Source organism: Lepisma saccharinum, chromosome 28, assembly GCF_977018435.1.
Source record: "Lepisma saccharinum chromosome 28, izLepSacc3.1, whole genome shotgun sequence".
Classification (NCBI taxonomy): domain Eukaryota; kingdom Metazoa; phylum Arthropoda; class Insecta; order Zygentoma; family Lepismatidae; genus Lepisma; species Lepisma saccharinum.
In genome coordinates, this window is record NC_139256.1 from 5,843,120 (window position 1) to 5,861,273 (window position 18,154).

General features: G+C 36.5%; 1 protein-coding gene across 2 annotated transcripts in view; it reads left to right on the plus strand.

Annotated features, from left to right (window-relative positions):
* LOC145981018 (tRNA (32-2'-O)-methyltransferase regulator THADA) overlaps positions 1-18,154 on the plus strand; it is a 34,138-nt gene that overhangs the window by 10,956 nt on the left and 5,028 nt on the right. For both annotated transcript variants that reach the window (XM_083114113.1, XM_083114114.1), the window contains exons 6-11: positions 921-1,093; positions 3,092-4,251; positions 6,261-6,406; positions 11,144-11,500; positions 13,170-13,393; positions 15,323-17,145. In XM_083114113.1, the coding sequence (XP_082970239.1) occupies positions 921-1,093; positions 3,092-4,251; positions 6,261-6,406; positions 11,144-11,500; positions 13,170-13,393; positions 15,323-17,145 (3,883 nt within the window). The remainder of the gene's footprint in view (positions 1-920; positions 1,094-3,091; positions 4,252-6,260; positions 6,407-11,143; positions 11,501-13,169; positions 13,394-15,322; positions 17,146-18,154) is intronic.

The following is an 18,154-nucleotide window of genomic DNA, read 5'->3' on the forward strand; positions in this document are numbered from 1 at the left end:
GTGGTGCTCAGCACAGGGGAACACTTTACCTTTTCTTTTTTTTTGTGTACAGTCAACGGCAAAGGTAACAGTAGGCAAATTGTCCATCACTGTTTTCATTACTCTTTATTCCACACCCTGTGTTGTTTTAAGGAATGAATTTCTGTTGATACATAGCAGATGATGTCCTCTGCCTATTGTTTTTACTTCAATTCATGATCATTACATTGTGGAAAATGGACTAAATGGTGATGGACGATTCGCCTAGTATTTCTTTTGTCATTGGGTGTACAACTTATTTGTAATTGTAAACACACACAGACAGATAATAGGAATACTAATTACAGAAATAAGGTTCAGTTAGTTAATATTCAAACAGAATAACCAAAGTAATAATTGCATTGGATAAAAGAAAATAGTGTAAAGTACAAGAATGGCCATATCCTACCATTTAATTCAAAGAATAAATAGTACCATAAAGAAATTGTTTTGAAAATTCCAAGAAATGGAGTTTTATATGAGGACGCACAACATACACTACATGACTAAAAATTTTCCCCTAACTTTTGTTTGAAGGTTAGTAACAAAATAGAATAACTATGCATTTCAGTACGAAATGTAAAAAAATAATGAAAAACCGTTGTTCTGGATATTCACCCACCTGGTGGATCGAGTAGAAGAGTTTCCCAGGGATGTAATTATATTTCTGTTAGTTTATCATAGTTATTTTTGTTAATAACAATCATAGCCGTGATAAGTATTATTATTGCTACTATTCAACTTTAATCACTGGTCTGACCAAAGGCACTGAATTTATTTAGCTAAAGTGAATAGGAACCCTGATTTAGAAACTAGTAACTTAATTTTTGTAATTGTTACCATTATATGTGTTTTATTCAGAATTATATATAGATAATTGAAATGAATTATTTGTGTTCTAGGCACTGAAAGATTTTCCCAATGTCCCTGATGGTCTGTTGCGGAGCCTTGCATATAATCATCTTCTCACTGTGGGAACAGATGTGTACAAACTTTGTGTGAAGGATTTGACTTTGGAAGAGTGGAGTCTGTACTTCTTCCCATTAATGAAAAAGATAATGTTTTCTAATGAAAGGTAATTTAATTTTTGCATGGAAAACTTGTGGTTAAATATGAAAATGTCTGTAATTAATATGATAGAATACATTTGTCCTTCCATCCAACTAACCTCTGAAAAACTGTGAATTTGGAAATCTACAAAATTTTGAATTCTGCATATATATGTACACTAATATAACAACAAATGACTTGTGCAGTTCTTTACAAGTTATTTGTACAAATATTGAATTGGGAAATTCACCAATAAACCAGAGCATTCTTTCGGTTGATATTGATCAAATGCTAATAAGACCTGTCCCATCCCAAGTTAAAGTATAGCCCCGTCTAGTTGGCTGCACTTTTTAACACTCGGTGAAGTGCAGGTGTCTTCCAGTGGCAGGTTGGTGCAAGGACATGATGTTCAACCAAGTAGACGGAAAGCGGTGCTCAAGTTCAGAAGATTCAACAAATGCCTGTCTGCTACTTTTAACGTTAACTTGATTAGTTAGCATGTACCACGTGACCATACACCACACATACACCGACCCAGAACATGGTGCATATGGTGCAGACACCAAATACACTACTTGACTCTAAATCAACTAACTAGGCGACCGTGTAAGCAACTAGATGCTTCAGTACAAAGAGAGTCAAGAAGTGCAGCGGAACTAGACGGGGCTTATGTGACACTTTGATGTGTACTGAAATAGCTATTGATAGGATAAGAGGCACAACATTGTTGTTTGTTTTATGCAGCTGTCACTATAGGAGTGTGCCTGTGAAAACCAATCAGGTTGGTGAATTGACCAGCATGGTTGCCAAAGCTTTGTAAATAGGGCCAGAAACTGCTGATATTAGAACTCCCCACCACTGCTCATGCCCATTGGAAGGGTTGTTACTAGCTGTGTATGCTGTTGTGTTAGCATTTGCAGTGGTGTAGGAGGATTTCAGCATGGAAGAACTTGATTTTCAGATGCAAACGAGATGATGGGACATTTGATTGCTTGATTGATTTGGTTCATTTTACTTCGCTTTTCTTTCACTTTTGGCTAATCACGAAGATGAGGATGAATGATGAATGGACACTCACAAAGAATACCAATGTCCAGGCTAGGATTTGAACCCAGGACTAGGACTTTTGTCTGTTCCTTTATACATTGGAGAAATAAAAATCCCTGACATGAGGCTACGGTGTGAAGCAGATTATCCAAGTGTATTCGCAACAGCATGTAGAAATGCCTAGAGCCATACATATGTTGTTTTTGACAGAAACACAAAATATGAAATAACATGCTGTAATGTTAATTTTTCATGTTTCTGAAAGGTGTGAGGTGCATTTTCCTGCCATATTTTGTCGAAGAATGATGTGAAATGAACTGCAAAATACAAAATAAACTCTTAAACACGAAATTTAGATTTTATTTAGCAGCACATTTTCTGAAGTCTAAATTATCCTGTGATTTATGAAATTCATGGAAAATGTATTATTTGAAGCAAAAATGGATTCCTTTACAGAGGACAGGAATAAAATTAACACTGATAACTACATAAATTAGCTCTTAGAAGGAAAATGTTTATTTTGTTGCACTTTTTAAATGAAATTTAAGGTTATAGTTGCCATTTTAACACAGAAATGACATTTTATATACTGTTTTTGATCCCAACAAAATGTGTTCAGTTTTTGTACTGAAATTTTGATCTTTTATTCACCATAAATATGTGGCTTCAGCAATACCATGTAGTAAACCTCTGTAATATTATCACAGAAAAATTGTGGTCGAGGTTCATGTCCTTAAATTTCCAATCGATTTGTACAAATCCTATTCTAATAGAATTTCAGTGTTAACAAATTGTTGTTAAAGTGTGTAAAAATATTTGGCCTGAACTTCCATACAAATTTGTCTATTTATTGAAGCAAGCAATGATAATTATTAAACTATTCTTTGATATTCCAGCCCTTTTATATTATGCTTTGAATGTCTATTCTTTTATGAAGTGAGATTATAATTGCATATTTTTCTTTTCATTTTTCCAGTGTTTCCAAACAGAATCTGCTCAATTATTGGATACCGCCCACAATAAAAACCTGGCCACCTGTTTTAAAGAAGTTTCTGAGTTTGTTCGAGTCTTCTGAAGATGCTGTGGTACTTCCTCACATGTTTTTGTTGAAGTTAGGTCGCAAGGAAGGCCTTCTCGGTTGGGACAATCTTGACACAAACGTAGTAAAGTCTGCATTGTGCCATTTTAACGATATGATACAGATGCAGGCTTTTGGAGCCGTGTGCCTCACACCAAAAGTTACAGTGTCACCTACTGCCGAAGAGTATAAGATGGTCGAACTTTTTCTCTCGCAAAATGTTTCTTCTGACAGCATGCCTCTAAGGCAGAGTATAATTACATTATTTTCTTATTTTATTAGTCGCATTAGAGAATCTTGCACCTGCAAAGTTAAGCAGAAAGAGAATGCAACCGAAAGTGTGGCATTGTTGAAAGCATCTGAATTTCTGAAATGGTTACATGCCTTCTTGATAGGAAATTTTGAACCTGGTACGAACTATCAAAGAAGGATTCTGTCAGTACAGCTGTATAAAATTGTTCTGAAGTATCTGAACTCGTCACTTGAACATCATAGCTCAGAGAATGAGGAAATAGAAGGCTACATAAGACAGGAGAAACGATGGAACTTTACCTCCGAAAGAAGCATGATAGTGTTGTTGCAGTGCATCCAGGACCCTTCGGATGATGTTCGGAGAATCACAGCGACAATTCTTGCAGAACACTTTTGCACAACGGGAGACCGAATGGATCTGTTACTTGCCAGAAGTGTCAACTTATGCAACAGTCAATTGTTTTATGAAGCTCAAAGCGGTGCATTGCTTCTAACCTTAGTAGCAAGATGGTCGCATAAGAATGGCACTTTACCATGTAAATTAGGTCAAGCCAGCAACTTTACAAACATGCTGTTGTCTCTAATCGAAAACCATGTTGTCATATTGAAGACTGATCTGCTGCAAGCTTCAGCAAAAACTCCGGTGCATGGGCTTTTGAATACTTTGTATCAAGTTAGTGTTGAATGTGGAAGCCCAGAAAATGGAGCGCTAGAAATGGAAATTGTACGTAGAATAGTTACTCATCTGGAGATTATTGTGCACCACATGCTGAAGGTTTTGGCTTCCAAATCAAGCAATATGCAAGGTAAGTTATGTAAAGATTGCCATCACTAGGGACTGGCTTTTAAAGGAAAATATTTTCTTCTAAAATGGACAAAAAAGGCAAAATTATTGCAAAATAAAGGGGGGTGCGAAAGGACTATAGTTTTTTTGCACTCCACTAAAAATACTATTTTAAATGAAAGTGCTTGTTGTGCTTTCATTTGAAGTAATATTTTTAGTGGAGTGCAAAAATAAACTATAGTCCTTTTTCATTTCCTTTTATTTGAAGGTAAAGTACAGCGAATAATCTTACCATCCGTTTCGATGAAATCTTCCTTGCAACAGCTTACCGCATTCCATAGCTTGCTGCCACTTGTACCTGGCTGCGCCATTTCACTGACACTCAATACTACTGTTACTGTCATGCAGTTAAATTAAAACTATTCTAAAAGAAACTTCACAATAAAAGTCTAAATCAGCAGATTAGTATACTTTCAACTTTCAACTTGCAATGCGTTTGTTTGTTTACAAGCCACTTGTTCTTTCTTTCCTCTAAGCTGCACCAAATAGACAATTGTTGAATGTTTTCTTCAGGGAAAAACAGTCTCACAAAATATTTGATATCTTGTCAATAAAGGGACCAAGGAAGATTTTTTTTTTTTAAAAAAAAAGGAATATTGGCTAAAAAAACTAGTCAATGAAGGGACCAGAAAGGAAAATGTTTTAAGAGAAAGGAAAAAAAGGGAATGTGTGCTGAAAAAAAGAGAAGTCAAAACCATGTAATCTTGTTGGTGGATCAACACTGTTGTTATTTCTTCCACGATCCATGTTGAAATATAAAAAAGGACTTTCCTTTATGATCCGGTCTCTAGCCATCACTTTCTATCTTGTACAGTCTTTGGTTTTAGTTCTAGAAAACTTTATTTTCCCAAGTTAAAATACACTTTTCTACCTCATAGGTTAATTGTGACCATGAATTTCAGACCCAGAGTCCCTGGCTTCATAGAGCGCTATATTAACCAATTGACCTCAAATTGTGTTGAGATTTGAATTGATGTATTTTGTTGATATAATTTTGCCCTTGTGCCCTTATGTACATTTTGATTTATTAAAAAAATATGTATATTAATTTCATAATGGAAATAAAGATATAGATGTCTGAATCTATATTCCAAAACTAAGTTCTGAGTTTTGTTCGACTGAAAATCTTAATATTATCCCATGATCTGAGAGGTGTCATTTGTATACCATTATGGAATCTCATGCTATCCATATGTATTGATATTTATTATTGCTACTAATATACTATATTGTCATTACCACCACATCCTTTGGGGCCTCCCCGATGGTGCAGTGGTAATGCCGTTACCTTGTAGTCAAGGGGTCCCGGGTTCAATACCCAGTTGAGGCACATAGTGGTTCAGAACTCACTTTAATCTGTAGGTCCAGTCCCAATTAGCCTTTCTGTGCGTAAAGGACAATCAAATCAACCACCACATCCTTGCTGGTGTTCATGGCACATGTTTGCTTTCGTAAATTAAAAGTAATATATTAATGCATAACTATTCCACTGCAATGTTATGCATAAATTTGCCATAGTTTTGCTTTGAAATATTCAAGAACTTCACCAGTAGCTGTTTTTTTTTTTTTTCTTCTTCTTCATAATACTGGTGAGAAATTAATGAAATATTTAAAGTTTGCATAATTTTCAGAATAATTAGACTATGAAAGCATCACGTGGCATTTTTGTAGACCCTATGAGATCGTTTCAATTAGTATCTGTGAAAAAATTTCCAACCATTCTTCCCAGTACTACTCTGTCCTAATCAACAGGCGATACACGTTGCAAGGTTGCTTTTCAGGATAGGTTGTAAGTGTGTTTTTGTCTTTTAAATAAGCCCCTAAAACCAGCACTTTACCCCTGACTACAAATGATACTTTTTAATTTATCCTTTCTTTATTCTGATTGATGGGTCAGTTTTCATTTTCTATGCTTACAATGTCTGAGTAGTAGTAGTACACATTCACACTAGTTAACTCTTGTTTTAATAGAATTTGCTCCATCGTTTGCGGAGATGGGACAAGCAATTGAAGGAATAATTCATAACAGTACTCTGGGAGAATCCGTGGATGAAGACACGCTACAGTTGACTCCGGAACATCAACTTGTTCTAAACTGCATTTGGTTAAATTTAAAGGTAGGTGTTGCTGCTTAGGATGCAATCTATCTCTCACTTTCTTCTGTCCTCTCGTTCAAAAGAAAAAGTAACTGATGAAATCTTTCGTGTTAAATACATGCATTGTTTGGGGACTCACTCACTCACTTATTGTAACAATATTGATACCTCAAGGCCTGAACTAATTTCTCTTGGGATTTCACAATTATTTATTTAAGTTACTTAAAAGGCCTTTTAGTGGTGAAGGAATTCTGTTTGTAATCTTCCTGCTGTAGAGAAATTGTATCTAGCCAGTAAATGTAAATCTCCCTGAATTGAAGGTGTAGATTTAAATCCCACGGCTGCCATTCTCACAGATTTTTCTGTGGTTTGCCACACGCAGGAGATACACTATGTTGAATTTTAAGCGAAAAATGCCATCTAGTTCAGGACTCGAACAAGGGTATTTGATATACTGTACCAATGCTCTATCAACAGCTTCCAAGCCAGTCCCAGTTTCGCCTAATTTTCTTCTTCTGTTTTACATGTCAGTGTTTCTGTTGCTTTTGAAAGACTGATGACATTGACTCTGCATTTTTCACCTGAAATTTTATGACTACAGAAATTCTACAGAAATTCTACAATAATATATGGCTTCACATTGGGAGAGTCTATGCACCACTAATGTCATCAGTGTTCGAATGCAACAGCGTGATAGAACAATGGCACGTTATATCAGGGACATGGTCCAGGTATTAGTGTACGGCTACGAGGTTTAGCTTTCACAGCGAGAAGAGAAACTATGAACAGATATATTCTGTGTATAGCATTCTGTATCGTGCTACAATGCATGTGTACGTTTCGTACACATCCAGTTTCCAATTAAATATGTTCTTTGTTCACCTTCTGCTTTTTATCTTGTTCAACTAGTGTTAACCTGCATTACCATGTCCCTCACTCGAACCTATCACATGGTTTCATGTCTTGGTTGAGCCTGCAATTTTACTTTAAAATTCTACTCAGTCACTTCAGTTTGAAAGCTGTGATGGTACTTCCAGTGAAGGCTATGGATGATTTCTTTTTCTTCATTTTAACTTTCTTATCATCATTCCACTTTATACTCAAGATAGGATAATGGGGACTGAACCTACAGTTTAAAGTGGGATTTGAACCATGGGGAATTAATCCTTTGATCCCATAATTAGCATATACTCAGGAGTAGAACCCCTCCCCAAATACAGTGGAAGAGAGGAATGAATCCAACTAAGACCTTAAAACATTCAATTTATTGATTGAAGGGTTTGGGTGTAAAACATTATGACATTTTGGTAATTTTTGAATTACAAAGTAAAATGTGCCATCCTTTCTAAGTGAAATTGCGATGTCATACAATTTGCATTGGACTCAGTGAAGCCTTGTGAAATTGGTAAACACAACACGAAAACAATTTATCTACAGTATAGCTCCTAATAATAATAGTGGCCGCGGTGGCTCAGTCGGTAACATGTCTGACTGCCATGCTAAAGGTCCCGGGTTCGATCCCCGGCCGGTTCAAATCCGGGAACTTTTCTAACGTTGGAAGTGGTCCCGGCGCCCACCCAGCATCGAATAACATGGGTACCTGGGGGAAACCCTGGGGGGTAAAGGCAGTCAGGGGCGTGATGCTGATCACATCACCCCCACTCACAACCGGATCAAGAAAGTGGGGGGTGTTACCCCCACACCCCCTATACGCCTTCATGGCGTGGTGCTAAGCACAGGGGAGCACTTTTTATAGCTCCTAATAAACTTTTTTCTTAATGAACTCAGAAATGACCAAAATGTCACTTACCATGTTTTACACCCGAGCCCTTAAATTAATACAGGATTGGATCAGAACTAATTAATTCTTGCGCTAGAGTGGCCTTCTGTAACATATCACCGCAGATTTTAAAATTTGGCTATCAACATTGCAGAAATTTATCATTGGTAGTAATTTTTAGTATCATTTTTATTATTTTGATTTCCATAAGGAAACTCAAAATATTAAAATAATATATATATTTTTTAGAATATTTTCAGGTGCCATGGTGACCAGGCACCCTGTATTTTTGTACCCCTGCATGTACTATTCACCCATACCACTCATGATGACCATGAATGTGATATTATGTATCTACAGTACTGTTGCAAGTGGACAGATTACACAGGGCTGCAAATTAAATTCAATTTAATGTTGTTTTTTGTTTAATAGGTGAACTTTATTATTTGTGCCATGCTGATCACGAATATGAAATTCGTTTTTCTCTATCACGCAAGGTTTTCTTACAAATCAAATTTCAAAATTTGGGCTTTGTCCAATATTGCATACTGTTTTATTATAATTTTTATTTTCTTCAATCAGAATAAGTAGCTTATCACACTAAATGCATCAACATGTTTATTTTAAGTGAATATACACAGATGCAAAGGACCCAATTAATATAGAAAACAACATAAGCAGTATATAATATACACACAAGAAAAACATTACACAATATATATTTTTCAGTTCTGTTTAGCACGTTTCTTCTGTAAGCTTTCCTAACTTTCTTGTGATTTTCTTCTGTCGTTTCTCTGTACAATGCCCAACAGTAGTCAGCCATCATGCTAACACTCCAATGTCCTTGATACCTTTTCTCCATATCCCTCATGTCCTGATGGAACCATTTCCTTGTTCCTCACTTAATTCACTGAGATTTTGTGGAAAGTTATCAAGGTGTGAATGCAAAAAATGTAATTTGAGATTCATGTTACAACCCAGCTCTTGAAATTTAAGTAACATATTCTCAACAACTTCTCTGTAATGAGGACTTTTGTGGTTCCGCAAGAAGTTCAACACTACACTTTTAAATGCTATCCAAGCATCTCTTTCAGCTACAGTCATTGTTTCCTCGAGGTCTTTATCATTCATTAATTTCCTAATGTCTGGTCCAACAAAAACACCTTCTTTCACTTTGCCGTACGACAGGGATGGAAATTTGTTGCATATGAACTGGAAACATTGTCCTTCCTTGTTAAGTGCCTTCACAAATTGTTTAATCAGCCCTAATTTGATATGAAGAGGGGGAAGTACAACTTTCTCAGGACTGACTAAATGATGTTGTACGATGTTCTTTGAACCCGGGTTCAACGTTTTCCGTATTGGCCATTCTTTTCTTTCCCAGTGGTAATTTCGTGCCCTACTATCCCACTCACAGATGTAACATGGCATTTTCGTATATCCACATTGTAGTCCAAGTAAAATGCTCAAAACTTCAAGATCACCACACACCAACTAACCATGGTCCTCATATTTAATTTTATTAAGAACAAGTTGCATATTGCTGTAGGTTTCTTTTAGTGACACAGAATGAGCAATAGGAACTGAGGGGAACTTATTTCCATTATGTAACAGAACAAATTTTAAACTTGTTTTGTTCGAGTCAATGAATAGCCTCCAATGAGTTGAAAGACAAGGAAAATTTAACTTAGTCAGCAAACCAGACACATCACAACAAAACACGAGAGAATCTTGTTTCGAGAAATAAGGCACAAACTCTTTTTCTCGGTGTCTGTACCAGGAAACTGTTGTTACACAAACCAACAAGTTCTTTTCGTTAAGTCTGGAACCAAGAAGCTCAGCTGATTCTTTAGATAAATTTAGGTCTCTAACTATATCATTGAGTTCGCTTTGAGTGAACGGTATAGGGTCACGAGATCCGTGAGGGGGGTCATAAATGTCATCTTCCATTTCACTTCCTTCCACTGAATCACTTAGTGAACCAGGATCACTTACACATTCAAGACTTGATGGAGGTGTCGGTACAGGCAAGTCTGGACCGTGCAACACAGGTCTCATTGCAGAGGGAATATTGGGATACACTATCCTCTTCTTGTTCCTAATATTTCGACCTACAATTTCACAGGAACAGAAGTAACAATCATTGCTGTGATCCTGAGGCTCCCTCCACACCATGGGTATTGCAAGTGGCATAGATGGCCGCTTTCCCGTGTTCCAGTTTCGTAAAGATTCCACACATGATCTACATACCTTGTGAGGGGCCCACGATTTATCTTGATCTCCTAGTTTCATTTTAAAGTATGCATAATATGCTCTTCTTACAAAATCTGTAATTTCCTGTCTCTGTACCCGGGGAACAAATTCACCGCAGATGTAGCAAAACACATCTGGGCTATTCAGACAACCACGAGATGCCATGGCCAAACGACAGTAATGTACCACACTGAACAACCAAATGTTAATGTACATCAATGTATCTTGGAAGCAAATTAGGACTTTTGACAATTACATATAAAATTAATTTCAAATGATATATCAATGTTTTACATAGTATTATTTTCAGCATTTAGGCAAGAAACATATTAATTAATTTAAATAAAACAAAACTTCTCTGTATATAAAGCTTATTCGTCTTCATTACATGTTGAATAATTTGGAAACGTACCAGTGACATCTAGCGACAATCACTTCAATTGCACTGAAACGTGCATACCATAACCCACATATATAAATCGTGAATTGTAAATAATTCTTGCGTGATGTGAGAAAACCAATGCCAGTTTCAGCATCAGCAAGTTCAAATACATGTATAACACCCAAAATTATAAAAACAACAGAACCCATGCGGCCCTGTGAATTATCAATTGTTATACAAGCACCTTTTTGTTGGGCAATCTGCAAGATTTGTTACTTTATGATAATTAGTTGAGGAAGCTTATAATTATTTTTAAGTAGCATTTTTTTATTTTGTTTTCCAGGAATGTTGTACTCTTGCTGGGTCTTTGGCTGTTCATTTGTGTGCAACTTGTAGACCACATGATGAGATGGTTGAGGCTGAGGATATGCTGAAGAGATGCGGTAAATTAATACTTGAAGTGCTTACGAAGTGCCGTCACAAGGGAGCCATTGAATGTGCAGGCGTGGCTCTCTCTCTCTTCACAAAAACTGTTTCCGTGCATGAAAAGGACACCGTGAGGAACTTGCCAAGGGTGTTTCTGGAAGACTTTTTGCACGCTTTGGAACACAGCTTGGTTGGAGCATCTGTGACCAGAAGATCTGCTGGTCTGGCAATACTTGTTCACAGGCTTGTTGGAAGTGGCCCACACGCTGTGCAGGTTCGTTGACATTTTATTTCATGTTGTTTACTGTTTACTTTTACAATGCAGTCACATTGTATATACATCAGCTTCTAAAATCTGTACATTGTTCATGTAATACTAATGACCAAAACAAATCATAATTTAGAGTCTGCACAATATATGTGCATGTGTGTAAAGAAAATGCATGTATATTTTAAAAAAAACTAACAGTAGATTTACAAAGAATTACTAAATTCGTACTGAGAGATGTGTTACCTCCCATTACATTTTCATAGTCATTTATTTATTGCTTTTTATTAAGATTTAGTTCTTTTACTTATACAATGAAGAAGAGGACACCATAGGAAACTTAAAAAATAAAGAGACCCTCCTCCTTGTAGTCTGCTATATATAGGCCTGGAACTGAAATAGTAGTTTTATGAAGTAAAGTGAGTCCCCAATTTTACATTCTCAGATTTTACATTTTCCTGCATTATGCATATAAGTCCCAATGGAGGAAAATGTTATCAAATTTTTTCCAGGTTTTGAATTTTAAGCATTTTTATGTTGGTTTCCTCTAAAATGTAAATTGTTACATTTCTTTCACATCTTTGTCTGTTTCTTTGTAATGTAGTCCATTTTTATTGTATTTTCGTTGCTTCATCTCCATCTTTGATTATAAGTGAATCCAGTTTGAACACTGCTTTCATATTGACTGTGATTGGAGGAAGCCTCTCAGATCTTCGCTCTTTGAATAGGGACATTTGACCACTTTGAATGTTTTGTTTCCAGCATACATTAGTGTCATACAATGGGTAGCAATCACCATTTCTTTGTGAATTTGCTGGGCATTGTTTTCTTTTGAGTAACACTCCAACTTCAATTTTTTCACCATGCAAATTAACAAGTTCCTCATGACTCTTAACCACTTGCCTGATTAACCCAAGTTAACTCGGAATTTGTTTTTGCTTTACATATTATTTACCCGAGTTATCTCGTTAAAATCGTACAACTACAGTGCACTTTTCTGCCTACCCGGACAGTCTCGTTTGAGCTTTAATTGGTGTTAATTCCCTTTTTGGCCACTAGGTGGAAGGTGTAGATAGCTTGTCGAGGTACTGCTGCAATCTACCAGATTCCCATGACACTACGTAGTTGTCGCCTTTCCAGTGATGCGAGAGGAAAGAAGATTCTTCGTGAGTCAAGATACTATTGCCCACATTGCGATGTTGCACTCTGTGTTAGCCCATGCTTTCGGGTTTATCACACTGACAGTATGTGTGATAGTCTGCAAACTTGGACAGCATTAAAATGTGAAGACATTTTATTTTCGACAGTTTATATGTTATTTTCAAACATTTGTAGTACTTTCCATATATGTACGAGTTAACTCGGGTTAATAATTATAAAGGTTTTTTAAATAGTTTTGTGACCTTATTTGACCCCAAAAATAGAATTTTGTTACTGTTCCTTAATTGCCGATATTGGTACATTACAAACACACAATAAAAAAAAAATGTGTAAAATATGGACCATTTTTGGGAAAATAATGTGTCAGGCAAGTGGTTAAAAAATAATTTAAAAAAATTACAAATGACTAAAGGGATTACTGATTGAAATGAAACATGATACCTTGAGCTAGCACAGTTATGTGATTGCAATAACTAAATAATAAAAACCCGTATAACTAATCGTTTTATTTTAGGTACTTCTTCACAGCTGTATCAAGAGGCTTTTGCTACTGGCTGAGAGGGAGATCCCTGCTGAGTGGAAGCTGACGCAGACAGCAGATCTTCCTCAAGCACAGGCTATTCATCTGTTAAAAATTATAACTCAGGATTCTGCATTGCGTGAAGAAATGGCACCTTACATGAGTGATTTAACACTACTGTGTTTTAGGAGTTTCTCATCCCAGGTTTGGACCATAAGGTAGGAAACTGGTTGTGCTTTGTATTTATAATATTCATTATGTTTTGTAGTCTATTGAGGATGGGATCTTCTTACTGTGTAAACTATTTCTGGATGGGACCTTTGAAAGTACACTCTTTTGTAATGCGTAGACATGTAAAAATATAAATGCAAAATAATAATTTGTCAGTAAATAACTTCTTACGTCACGTGCCGGTACACACTTGTTTAAAACAACACAACACACACAAACAGCATGATACAAAACACTTTAAGAGTTTGTCCAAGCTTTCGATTTCATCTCAGAATCATCATACGCAGTTGAGGTTCCGCTGACGATACTCTGTATGTCTGCTGGAAGATGTCGTTGCGGCTAGTAGTGTTGGTAAGTTCTTGTTTGCTCTGATTCATGGCTGAGGAAGATGGGTTTTTATCGTGTTACACCATGATAAATAAAGATAAGTCCCTATAGTCTAATGTTGTAGAGCAGAACGAGGGCCTCCCCGATGGCGCAGTGGTAGTGTCGTCGCCTTGTAATCAAGGGGTCCTGGGTTCGATTCCCGGTGGAGGCACATAGTGGTTCGGAACGCACTTTAAACTGTAGGTCCAGTCCCAATTAGCCTTATTGTGCATAAAGTGGACTTAAAACACCAAATCAATAAATCAATCATGTAGAGCAGAACGAGTGCTATTAAATGATATAATATAATCATTGCAGCCCCAATAGTTAACAAGATAATGTACCAAAACTTGCAAGAGGAAACACAAATTTCAACAAAACCTGTTTGGCAGAACCACAGTTCTCTTTGCGGTCCGCGCGCATTATATACAGAAGGCGCAGAAAAAGAGAGCATCGAATAAAGGCATTTTATCAGCACCTTTTTTTTCACCTTTTTTAAAACATTTTCAGAAACTTTTTTTTTTTTTTCCTATTCCGACCATAATTTTTGCACCTTAAAATCCTTTCCCTAGTGATTATCCACTGTTATAAAGGAGCTTACAATTGCAATGTGTTTCTATATTCATGAAGTTCCAGTCCTGGGGTGAACAGTCTATCATGGTGTAGCCGCATACAGAGAATACATTCAATAGTAAAAAATGTATTATGCATCAATAAAGAGGCAGGGAATCCATCTTACAAAATAGTATTCGAAAAATCTGATCACATTGGCACTAAATTATTGAAATTTGCAGAAAAGAACTGTAACAGACCACTGTTTGAGAACCTGTTACTCTGTGCATTTTTTAAAAGTTAAAGCAAGTAAAAGTGGAAGAATATTACAAATTGTTTTGGTAAATTTGAAATCTGGTCTTCCTACACTAGCCCCCAATTATCACACAAACAGAAAAATTGTTTGTTGTACCCATCGGATATATATCCTTATCTTTGTGATTAGCCAAAAGTTGCAGAAAAGTGAAGTAAAATAAAGCAAAGCAATTCATTGCCACACTGCTGTTACTCACAAATCAGATGAAGACAGGTTTCCCACTGCATGAACATGACCGATGAAGCCTCATGCCTCTCTCCTTGCTTCTACACCTTTTACAACTCTACAATACTGCTGCTCACTCTTCAATTTTCTTTTAGATTGGCAAAATATTGGTCATCAGTATTGATAAATTTTATATCGGTACTTTCTCTGTCAGTTTTCTTATCGGTCTGCCTCTAATTTTTAAACATATGATTATAAAGTAGAACTTGCATCATATGATCCAAAGTTAAAAGTATTTTAATAAAGTAATAGAGTGACCAAGCTGAAAGAACAGAAAATGCAGTAATATATATAATAGAGGAAAATTTTGTAACGTTTTCCTACATTGGGACCATCAAGGTTGAATGTGTAATGCTGAAAAATGTAAGATCTAGGAACGTAAAATCAAGGTTCCACTGTAAACACTTGTGCAAACTTGTGTTTAGTTTGCAATTCATTTTCTATTTTATCTTTACAGAAATGCTGCTTTGCAGTTGTTCGGTGCTGTAATTCCCAAGTTACTGGGTAAGAAGAAAGCTCAGTTTGAAGAAGTGGTCGGTGGCAGTGTGACTGTGGAAGAAATATTTACCCATTTCCCAGATCTACACAGTTATTTACTTCGTCTTCTAACGGAAGCTGTTAGTAAAGAGGCAACGGATCATTCAACACTGGTATCGGCTCTCGTCCTTTTGTCGTACCTGTCAACTGGAATGAAGTATTGGACAAACGAAAGTTTCGTGGAAACTCTTTTCTCTTTCCAGACCTGCTTTCTCCGATTGCTCGCTTCTCCCTCTCACAAGGTCAGAAGATTGGCTGCGAAGTGCTTCTGTGGATTCACACCGTACTCAAAGATATACCGAGCCATGGTCGGGATTGTTGGAACCTTGATTGACGATCGCTCAAATCTCTTCCTGCACCTACCTCAGGGAAGGCAATACAAGATGCACAATGAAATTCATGGAGCATTACTTGTGCTGAAGATTTTTTCAGACAGACTGCAAGTGGACGGAAAGTGCATGGACGATTATCCCAGTACTCAGCAGAAAGTGAAATATTTGCTCAAGAAATTGAAGTTCGTTAGCGAGTCATCCAAGTATTCATTTTGCTTGAGGAGTCTCTGCGATGAATTGCAGGAAACCAAACCTCAAAGCATCACGAATATCATTTACACCGTGAAGAAGCATGAGCCAATTGGGTTGCATTTGGGAATTATGTTGTGGGCAAGAACAAACGTCGCGATTGTTTGCAACAAGTATACTTTGGGTGATTTCGTCCCTATTTTGAAACTGTGCCTAGAATCAGGCTCTTCAGAAATATGCAGTGCTGGTCTATCTGCTCTGGGGCTGAAGTTGGAAGAGCAGTCAATTCCAGAATCTGCTGCCCCTAACCTGCTGTCGACGTTGCTAGATTTCTGCCTCTCTTCAAAGTCAACTCCTGATGTGATGCAGCAGTGTCTAAACATGCTGCTAACCCTTTGTCATATGCTGCCTGTTTCATTGATTCCTGCCATCAAGTTAGAAAAACTAAAGATTTTGTATGAAAAGTTCGTTAGTGATGCTCATTACGGGTCCAGTTGCTGTGGTATTTCCCTTGCCGTTCTTTCAGGTTTGATTAAGAGTAGTATCAATGACAATCTTGAAAATGAAGAAGCTTTACTGTTCCTTATTAATCTAATTACAATGGTGCGATCAAAGTGTAGCCCAAGATGTATTGAAGATCTCCGACAAATGGCAGGACTCTCTCTGATACTGCTAATTCCTGTCTTGCATGATCTTATGGAAATACGTAACAAGTGCTGTGCAAAAAATACTGAAACTGTGATTTCAGACATTTTTCTTTGCATATTAGATTGTGCCTTAATGCTTCTTCAAGACGAAGACTGTGAAATTCGTGAAGTGGCAACGGAATTCACTGCAAAATTCGCATCGTCTGAAACAACACTCAGCTCGTTAAATCCTCACCTCTCTATCACCATTTTACTCAAGTACGTTTCAAACAGTGTACCGCAAGATAAATTATTCCTGTATTTATGGCAGAAACTTAGTACGTGTTCTACTGTTAGTGATATGTTCAGAGAGCTGCAGGTTGCAAAGATACAGAACCCTTTTGATAAGGACAGTGATAATATCTATGAAGAAGAAGTAAAGTTCATTGAATTTGTACTTAAGTCTTGTTTGCAATTGTTAGCAGAAATGGATGATGAAACAAAGGCGAGTGTGAAGGCAAATATTGGAACTGCAAAAGATCTTATTGCAAAAGTTGATGATGTGTTGTCATTATCAAAGTCCTGTGATGAGCTGGGTAAGTCTTAGTTAGTGTTCTGTGTAATAATTTTCAATAATTGATTTTACTTTTCCCAGGATTGTTCCAGCACGTGGCATAAGTTCTTAAAACAATTGGATAAATAAATTACAATAAATTGCTGATGCATTGCCATTGGCCGATGTCTGGGGTATTGTTATTGGAAAGTATCGGTTGTAACTAATCACTGATGCCAGCTGATATTTCTCCAGAGTTTGGGTCTTCAATGTAGTCTGCAAGATGCATATTTTTTTATTATTTTTGCAACAGGACTGTGGAGAAAAATTAACTACGTCATTAAAATTATCTCATGTGAAATCATGAATTAGGGATAGGGTAGATTAATCGGTACTATCGGTATCAGCCGATGTAGTTATGTCAGTTTATCAGTAAACTTACCGATTATTTTACCGATCTAATATATCTATAAATATCTTATAATTTAGTGCAAAATTCTGTCATTTTGGTATAATTTTTATGGATAATCTCCATCCCATACGTTTTAAAAAGTAAATGTCTAAATATGTATTTATCAAGGAGGTCAATGAACCATTCAGGTTCTTCAAGGGCCATTTGGAATTTTATGTCAGATGGATAGAATGCGGTTAACGGTATTGGTAATTTTTATATTGGTACTTTATCACTATCGGCCCATCCCTAACGGAATATTTTAAAACAACGCTATAGTTCCATTGAAATGCTTATGTATTAAAATTAATAAATATTCTGAACTACGTTTAATGATTACAATATTGAACCATCAGTATCAGTTCATCTCTAGGCAAAATCTAACTTAATGTTGTAGCCAGATAACCAATGAAAGCCACAGTTTGGAGCTAGATTTTTAATTTGTTTCATGCTGTGCCTTTTTAAATAGTTTTCTGGCTTCAAAGTAAGTCTGATTTTACCATTATCTAACCAAGGTAGGTTATCCAGCCAGTAGGGCATCTGAGTGCTACATGAAAGAGAAGTAACATTGCTACTATTGTTGTTCTTCTTGATTAATGCA